The 9,761-nt window shown below is 49.7% G+C and overlaps 1 protein-coding gene across 1 annotated transcript; it reads right to left on the reverse strand.

The window, feature by feature from the left end:
- Nucleotides 1-7,208: 7,208 nt before the first annotated feature.
- On the reverse strand, nucleotides 7,209-8,114 carry LOC144140078 (uncharacterized). The gene has a single exon (XM_077672272.1). The coding sequence runs from the start codon at nucleotides 8,112-8,114 to the stop codon at nucleotides 7,209-7,211; it is 906 nt and encodes a 301-aa protein (XP_077528398.1).
- Nucleotides 8,115-9,761: the final 1,647 nt, after the last annotated feature.

A 9,761-nucleotide genomic window follows, 5' to 3' on the forward strand; every position in this document is an offset into this window, starting at 1 on the left:
GCGTCACAAAACGAGTGGAAAGGATCTAGCTGGCTTGTCTGTAAAGAGATTTATGAAAATAAGAACAGCAGAGAAGACCTCTAAAAAACGTTGCAGAACAATGTCTAGGGTGCAACAACTGTATAGACGAAACTGAAAAACTGGCATCATCAACACTGAATATCGAAGTATATGAACCCTGCATTTGGCTACTATGAACGATTGCTGAGGTAACTGGATTTATTATAAATCATAAAAACAAACATGTGACCGGACCCTTGAAAACAGATTAAAAAAAAGGGAGTAGAAAATTACTGGACAATAAAAGCTCAACAAACATTCGCACGGACCACCCACACATTGCCAAAGAAAGAAGGTGTTTCAAAGACAAGTACAACATGTATTTATTGATGATTAGGAAATATATGAAAGATAGGCCCACTACAGTCTATCAAAACAATAACAAAGCAAGTTATTGTATTACCAAATGAAAGCCATTCTACGGAAAAGCTCGTGAATCAAGTTCACCCCCTCATGATACATGGTGGTGTACTAGTAACGATGGCCCATCTACGAACAGGATTTTACATCTTGCAAAGACGTCATCAGGTCAGAAAGCAATGAGCAGATGCGTCGTTTGCAGAAGGAATAATGCGAGAACAGTCAGCCAAGCGACTTCTGCTATAACACAATCGCGGGTCAAGCAAGCTCTAATTCGAAACCAGCGGACTAGACTTCACATGACCATTCTCCATAAAGCCCGCTGCATTAGCCCTCTCCAATAAAGAATATATAGTGGTTTTCACCTCTGCAGTTTGAAGAGAAATTTAACTGGAAGTGGTGAACAGCAGAGTAAACTCTAAACTTCATACAAGCGTTCCGCCAGTTGATAGCGGGGCGAGGGAAGGTGGAATATTCAGACAGTGCTAAACTGTGAAAAGTGGCCAGTGAAAGATATCAACAAAGGGCTCAAAACGATTCAAAAGGAAAGCCTAAATGATTACTGCAGCTCATTTAGGATCAACTGGAAGCTTCTAGCAGAGGGTCCCTATGGTGCAGAAGAATTGTATGAACACAGTATAGGAAGCGTTTTGCATTCATGCTAAAATCGATAGATAGGCTGGCATTCACAGTAGAAGAGCTGCGAACGAAAGTATCATGCTGGAGGAGGAAGGACCACTGAATATTTCATCCTTAACCAAAGTGTACAGGGAGCTTGGAGAGCCCATGGCAATTCTGCCTGTGGACATCTGCGGAGTTTAACAGCATTCCAACGGTAAAAAATCAGTCCTTCTCGTTGATATCGAAACGGGCTGGAGAAGCCGGTGTCAGATACCAAGAGCTTGGTGGGTGAGTGGCATCAAGGGTACCTGAAAGCAGTCGAAACAACATCATGCACAAAGTCAATTACTGGCTAGAGTTTGGAACAAGTTTACGTCGTTCCCCTGGGAAACAACGGACCACGGACGTTTTGAAAAATCTGCAAAATGTAGAAAAACCGATGACCTGGACAAAGACCGCATAACCGGGAATGGTGTACCAAAGCTATAAAGTCACGAGCCGAGGATGTCACAACAGAGGCACTATAGATGCCTCAGTAGGGTAGTTGTGAGAATCTCCGACATTGTGTGGCGGTGAATGCGCGCACAGTTGGAGGGAATGCAAAAACGCGTGCTGGACGCACAAGACAAAATCAGCGACTGATTTCAAACAACCCTACTACGAAAAAAGTAAATTGCGTCATGTAGGAGTGAGCGACAGCCAAATTCAGGGGTCAGGAAAAGAACACAAACTCACAAAAATGCCAAAAACGACTTCAGCAGAAAAGAACATGCCCGAAAAAGTTTGTATTCTTTTTGCCCAGACACCATAGAGAAAGAAGACGCATCTCAGAAAAAACACACCAATCCACGTATACTATTAAATTTCTGGTATGATAACTCGATCTGATGTTCACTTGTACTGCCGTCTCGTAATTCATAGGTTATAAAAACTTCTTCTGCCTGCCGGCTGGAGACTGGCAATATCAAGATACTCCTGGGCAGCCTCCATCTCATCGTAAAAGGAACTGGCCAACGGGCACAGTATACGGTGGCAGACCTGAACAAGTGTCTGTTTTTAATAAAAAGAGGTGTCCTCAAGTGGAATTTGAACCCCTGACTACTTCAAATAGGCCATCCTGACTCCATTTGAAACATTCATCGTGGTGTGAGACACGAATTTTCTTCCAGGCTTTTTAGCATCCGAATTTTTGTTGTGCTCCTTGAGACTCTGTGGTACCTCCTAGAGTTTGCACTTCACCCGTATAAATATTTTTCTGTAGGGTGGTTAGTGGTCTTGTGCTTGTGTTTCATGCCTACAGATGGATTTTTTCCTCTAAACACTTGCCCTGTAAATATTGTTACTGTAAAGCCAGAGCAGAGTGTCCAGATTCACGCACGAACCAAGTCGAGAACGATCGTCGTCGACTTCCTCTTCTAGCTGCTCAGCTCTCATCAGACAGACACTGACGCATACCCGTCGGCTCAGTACATAGCCGAACATCCCCGTCACAATATGTTGCATTATTGGTGAGGAGTTTGACAGGAAAGCCAAACCACGCAAAAACTTCTATCGGATATCGTCTTACATTATTTCTTCTGACGGTGCGCAGCAGCAATTACCGCCTTGGCTTACGGGGTGAGGGCTCGTAATGTTGCCAGCTAATACAGTGGCTTTTGCTCTCAATAGACGCAGGTATCTGGGCAGGCAGCCTACTCGTGTTAACACTGTCCGACACAATTAAATTTCCTAGAATTCCTGAGCAAGTCCTCTCATTCCGCATCAATTTATAAAACGAAGACTTTCTTATATATATTGCTGCCAGAGCTGCGTCCAGCCAGTCCTGAAACATGAAATGAACGGATGAAAGCCCTTAGGAGCTTATGCAATGCAACAGCGTGGGAAAGTGAATTACCTTCTATAGGGTTCTTTGGAATATGCAAAAGCAGAAGACCGTCATCAACCAGCACGTAAGAATCAATCTAACCGCGGTTTTTGTGAGAGCAGCACCCTGTGGCCCAAGGTTCTCACTCACCTTACAAGAGAGTAGGGAGAATGTCTATCCTTCGGCCAGCGCGCGTCACATCCATTAATAATATCAGCGCCTACACTCTGCAGCCGAAGATGAAGGCCGTGGGGCATATAAAATTGCGTGAGTGACTTTCCTTTTGGACCTTTGCTGTGATGGGTGTTAAAAACGCAGCCCTAACAACTCCAAAAACTCATTGCGAAATATAAGAGGCAGGGTTCTGAAAACAATACAAGTACATTATTGCCATGTTGTCCAGTTTTCCAAAAAAAGCAACCGTGTTGTTAGGCATAGGTTAACGACACAAAGGGAGATTGTGGAAGATTAGAAAATCATCCGCGAGGGGTCGATGTCGTCAGTCATCATGTTGAGTCTACAAGACTGAGTTGGCGCTTCTAGGTCGACGCATGCGGTGAGAACACACTAAAATTGGTAGGTTGTATGTTAATGTGGAAGGTATTTGACTGCAACGCAGCAGATGTTGCACACCCCAGTTTGCTTTCCGATGAAGCATATTTACTCAGCACCGCTACTGTGCTCTTCCTCGCCAAGCCGACCACTTTTAAGTGCAATGCACTTCTTAAGCGACCCTGAACCTGCGTCCACCGGCGATGTCCGCGCACGTGCAGATGGGCGCGCGCAGCCTGGCCGCTGACATAACACATACCCACGTGGGGGATTGGCCAGGAATTTCCTCGTCTTCCTTGGCAACGGGGGGAGATGGGCGGGAGCTGCCTCGCCGCTGACATGGCACATACCCACGTGGGGGATTGTCCAAGAATCGGGCATGAGAAGGGCTAATGCACCTGCTTAAAGGAGTACAGACACGAAATTTCAAAGCTGAGATCTGTCGCGTCCGCTCCTTTGGGAGCGGTGATGCGAGCAAAAGACTGACGCCACTCCGATGTAGCCACAAACTAGAAAAAGCCCCGTGTTTATTTCACAGCCGCGTTTTATACAATCCAGCCAGTGACGTCACCTCGGCCCGCGCACCCTGGTGCGCAGCCGCAACACAGATAACAGATAACACGACATCTCCCTTTTTTTAAAGGGTTTTCAACACAACACAAAAGTAATCTGCAAAGCCCCAACAGAAACAAGTGAACGTATCAACTGTAGCCATATCGCTCTGGCGGTCTTATTTCGCGGCCGTAACAAGTCACATAACCGCCCGGCCTTTGTTTATTCAGCGGAGTGGCAGGCGTTAGCATCAACGTGAAAGGCTCTGAAGAGGCGTTGCCTTCCTCGGATTGCCCCGTAGCGTTGGGAGTGGCAGGAAAGTCGTAAGACGGGGCATGCCCGCTGGTTCGCTCACTGTACCTAACCAATGTCCTCCTGTTTCTCTCCAGCTCCGCTCCGTCATCGGTCCGCACCCTATACGACCGAGGCCTCAGGGCTGAACTCAACACCGTTGCCGGCTTTTTGCAGTCTTTTATCCACACCCGGTTTCCTGGTGCGAGGGGTGGCAAGGGGGGTAGCCGCATGGTGACGGTCGTAGTCGGTCCTTTGCTTGTTCCGAACTGCCTCGTCTCTGCTTTGAAGGCTCCTGAAACCCCGAGCATTTGATGGTACAAGTTTTTTCGGATGCACCGGGAGCGTAGAGCGTAAGCGCCTGCCCATCAGTAGCTGGGCTGGACTTGTGCCCAACGGCCCAGGGGAGTCTCTATACGCCAGGAGGGCTAGGTACGGGTAAACCGATTTTTCCAAGAGCCGTTTTACAGTTTGTACCGTACGTTCGGCTGCCCCGTTTAATTGCGGGTACCTGGGGTGGATGTGACGTGATAGAAGCCGTAACTGGCCGCAAACGCAGCAAATTCTGCAGACGCGAACTTAGGACCGTTGTCAGTCACTACAATTTCTGGGATCCCGTGCCTGGCAAATACGCTCTTCATTTGTACAATGACCGCCGAAGAGCTTGTGGAAGATAATAGGGCGAGCTCCGGATAACGAGAAAAATAGTCTGCGACCACAAGGTAGTCTCTTCCGCGCAAGTGATAAAGATCAGCTCCTAGCTTTAGCCAAGGCAAGCGGGGAGACTCTGATTGCATCATCGGTTCGGCTTTTTGAACGCGCAGCGTCGCGCAGTCCTGACAACTATTAACCAAAGCTGCCAGCTCGGCGCTGAGACCTGGCCACCACACCGATTCCCTAGCCCTTGCGCGACATTTCACAATGCCCTGGTGCCCCTCATGCAATGAACGGAGAACTTCGCTCCTTAGACTCCGAGGCACCACCAAACGAGACCCATGCAGAACACCGCCACATATCGTGAGGTTTGCTCTTTGCGACCAGTAAGGACTCAGCCAACTGCTTACTTTTGCGCAACGGGGCCAGCCTACCCTACAATACCAGCGAAGTTGTTTGCAAGTCTCATCTTTTTCTGGCGCCCTCTTCATTTTGTCCCAGTGTGCTGAAAATTTGAGTTCGTCAATACAGCCTTCTACGTGGCTCGACACTTCGCTGCAACCTAGCTCTCCCATCGCTAAAGCAGCTTCCTTGCACGGTGCCCGGGAAAGAGCGTCGGCGGTACCAATCTGCGTTCCTGGGACATAAGATACCGAAAAGCAAAATCGCATGAGCCTAATCGGAACCTTTGTATTCTGGGGGGCAGCACATCAATCGGCGACTGCCCCAGCAGCGATACAAGCGGTTTGTGGTCTGTCTCAAATTGAAATTCCAGCCCTATCAAAAAACACTCGAGCCTTTCTGCCGACCACGTCAGCGCCAGCGCTTCCTTTTCTATTTGCGCGTATCGTTGCTCCGTTGGTGTTAATGACCGAGAGTTCTACGCAACGGGCCGCCTTTCGCCGTCCGGCTGCACTTGCATCAGCACACAGCCGAGACCTACCGACGATGCGTCGGCCGACACAATGGTGCGCAATTTGGGGTCGAATTTCGCGACGCATTGCGCCGAGGTGATCAATGCTTTTAGAGCCTCTAATGCTCTTTGCTGAGGCGGGCCCCAATGCCACTCTCTGTGTTTCAAGAGCAGACTGCGGAGCGGTGCTGATACGTCAGCAAGATTGCTCACAAACCTTGCCAGATAGTTTATCATGCCCAAAAACCTGCGTACATCCACAACACTTTTTGGCGTAGCCATCTCGTTTATGGCGTGAACTTTTTTGGGATCTGGCCTGATTCCTGAAGAATCGACCACGTATCCTAAAAACGCTACCCGTGTGACACAAAAAGAACACTTTGCCCGATTAAGTGTCACGCCAGCGTTTACGAGCCTTTCGAGTACTGCGTGCAGCCGTTCGTCGTGTTCCTGTTCCGTTGATCCGTAACCCAAAATGTCATCTATTAGGTTCACCACCCCTGGGAGGCCCTCCAAGATTTCAGCCATTTGCTTTTGGAAGTATTCCGGAGCCGAGCTGATACCGAACGGCAGTCGCTGGAAGCAGTACCTACCGAACGGAGTGATAAAAGTTGTCAGCTCCTGGCTTTCTTTTGCCAACTTAACCTGGTGGAACCCGGAATTGGCATCCAATTTCGAAAAGCATATGGCCCTCGCCCATTGCCCAAGGGCGTCGTGTATAGTTGGCAACACAAACTGTTCACGTAGGACGCTCTTGTTGAGCTGGGTTAGGTCCACGCATATTCGCACTTCCCCGGATGGTTTTACTACTGGCACTATTCCTGCACACCATTTAGTCGGACCGTCAACCTTCCGAATGACCTCACTTTCGACCATTTTGTCCAACTCTAGTTTGATAGGGTCCTTTAACGGAATGGGTATTCGTCGAGGTGTAGAAATTGCGAAGGGAACCGCGCCCTCCTTCATGCGAATGGTGTATTCGCCGGGCATCGTGCGCAGGCCACGAAAGAGCTGCGGATACAAGTACTCGTACTGTTTATCATCAACAGCATCAACAAATTTGACCACACCGAGGGCTTCAATTGCTGGGAGCCCTAGCAAAACACACTGCAGTGACTCAACAACGTACACTGTTTGTCGCGCGGTTTTGCCTTTCCAAACTATCTCAGCAGAAAAGGAACACTTAACATCAAGGCGCTCCTCTGCGGCGCTTCTCAACACAGGTTGTGATTTGTCTATGCCAGGCGGAACACCGGGGAAATCGGGCGGAACGACAGTGACCTCGGCTCCCGAATCATTTTTTGAACATACGCGTAGATTGTTAATACACACTTCCGCGTATCAGGCATTACAGCTGCCGATTGTCCCGAGAAAAAAATTTTGTCCTTCGCCTTCTAGCACAGACACGCCCACCTGGTTGTTTTCCTTGGACTTCTGGCAGACCACGGCGAAATGTCCTTTGGTTCCACAAAGGTGGCACCGTGATAACCGTTCGGGGCACCGCGTTCTCGCATGATTCTCACGTCCACAGAACCGGCACCCTGGTAGTCGGCGGTTTTCTCGTGACCATGGCTGCAGCGACTGTCGTTGCTGTTCGGTGGTGCGCCCCTCCCGGTTGATAAACGGCTCGCTCGGTGTCCGTTGAATGGTGCCCAGTTCTCCAGTCGTTGCCTCGTTGCTGTCGGCCCGAAGTTCTAGTTGCTGTCGGTGGACTGTTTCCTTGAGTCTGGCCTTCGCTAGAGCGGTCGCTAGCGTAAGAGTGGCATCCATCTGGAGAGCTTCTGACAGCTGTGCGTCTCGGAGGCCTACGACAAATCTGTCCCTGATCATGCGCTCCCGAAATTCTGCAAATTCGCAGCGGTCGGCTAGCTCATGCAGGGCTGTCACAAACTTGTCCACGCTTTCTCCAGGCTCTTGCTTGCGGCGATGAAAATTAGCGCTTTCGTAGACTATGTTCTTGGCGGCCACGAAATGAGCGTCAAACTTTGTCTTCACCACCGCGTAGCTTCGGGACTCTTCCTTCGTCAGGCCGAACGTTTGAAAAATTTTCCTGTCCGGCCTGCCCATGGTGTACAACAGCGTCGTCACCTGGGCTTCCTCCGTTCTGTCGTTGAGCCCCGATGCGTAGCGGTAGTCGTCGAAGGACGTAATCCATTCTGGCCACTCGGAAGTCCTGTCGAAGTTAAACGGCGCAGGCGGTGGCAGGACGGCCGCTGGTGGGCTGGCTGCCGCTTTCTGGTCCGTCATCGTACGAACGAGTGCAGGGCGAATGCCGCCATGCCACCGAGGGAGAGGAGGCGCATCCCACTTCTGACACCATGTCGCGTCCGCTCCTTTGGGAGCGGTGATGCGAGCAAAAGACTGACGCCACTCCGATGTAGCCGCAAACAAGAAAAAGCCCCGTGTTTATTTCACAGCCGCGTTTTATACAATCCAGCCAGTGACGTCACCTCGGCCCGCGCACCCTGGTGCGTAGCCGCACCAGAGATAACAGATAACACGACAAGATCCGCTCTAGCAATCAAGTACAACGACAACACAAATAGGGGTCTGTGAATAAATGCATCTTTCTTTCTTTGTAGTGTGTGTGTGTGTGATCTTTCTTTCGCAAACATTACCGAACCGCGCAAATTCAACTCGTGCATTCGCACTTTCACATTCTTCCCCTCGGGGAAATGCGGGGAATTTTTCACAAAGTTTATCTGTATAACTATTTCCCACGCCACCTCTGTCTTTTCTACGAGTTGGCAGTCGGCTGAAAGCCGCCGTAGCGCAGTTTTCAGGGGACTGGAGAATCAACATCACTGCGGATATGTGTAAAGACGTCAGCAAGCCACCTCCACTGCCGCCACCGAGCTTGTAGTCGAGGCCATTGCCGCTTCAAATGCTACCTCGCCCACTATTTCCGCGACCCTGCTCTTTTAAAGGAACTTGCCCCGTGGGAACGCTGGCTTGAGCAGATTCTTTTTCTTGAAATATTTATTTTATTTTTTTGTTTTATCCTCCGGGCGCGAGGGCGTTACAGGGGGAATGGGAAAATCCCCCTTAAATCCATTTTGAATAAAAGCCATCCCGAAAAACATTGGCGCGTCGGCAGCCCTCGTTCACCAGCTGGTCCAAATTCTTCTGGCGGAAGAATCATAAGAATTCTTAGTCTGCTCGCTTATAAATTAATTCTCTCTCCAACCGCCAGTGTGTTTCAGGCATGATTAGGCACCTATCCCCCTGTAGGCGGCCGATGTGGTGGTGAGGCCTAGGCAACATTTATTCAGAGTTAGGCTGTGGGGACATGGGCCGAGTAAAAGGGAGCGCCCGTTAAAGTGCGGCCGAGCAGCACAGAGGCCATCATGCTCTGTCGGCGTCTTCTTCTGCATAACTGATGATTATGGGGAACGGGTGCTGACGATGATAATGCCGCTACAGGGCTCCCCCCTAGCGCGCAATGGGTGATGAGAGGAACGGCTATTTGAAAGCACGCGAAAAATCGATAAAAGAGCGGCCGATGGAGCTATGTACACATAAACAGGAAAACATGAAGTATGAAGCAAAGAGGCGGATGCGGTGTAGCACTATATACGAATGTGTGTCCATGGTCGCAAAAAGGTGGGTGAGAAGTCCAAGCTCAAACTGGAGTGAACGTAAGAGGGACAGTCCAGGTTGGCATTGAGGGAGGGTCTGGGGAACTAGAAGCTTCGTGTGCCCTGCACTGCGAGTTCCTTCGTGATCGCTGGAGGAAACAAGCTGACGGATGTGCAGGAGCAATTAAACATGCTGTCAAGCAAGGTAGAGCGCTTGCGAAGCACGGAAGACTCATTGTGACACGTAGCTTGCATAGGCGGCGAGGGTGCGGCCTTTCTACAGATCGTAATGGCAGTGGGGACGTAATTAGTGGGG

The sequence above is a fragment of the Haemaphysalis longicornis genome, unplaced genomic scaffold (genome assembly GCF_048455015.1).
Source record: "Haemaphysalis longicornis isolate Haplotype H1 unplaced genomic scaffold, Haemaphysalis longicornis Haplotype H1 scaffold_5, whole genome shotgun sequence".
Classification (NCBI taxonomy): domain Eukaryota; kingdom Metazoa; phylum Arthropoda; class Arachnida; order Ixodida; family Ixodidae; genus Haemaphysalis; species Haemaphysalis longicornis.

What these genes read in the sequence shown, in the direction of transcription:
- LOC144140078 (XM_077672272.1), bottom strand. Translation starts at nt 8,114, where the DNA reads ATGACGGACCAGAAAGCGGCAGCCAGCCCACCAGCGGCCGTCCTGCCA.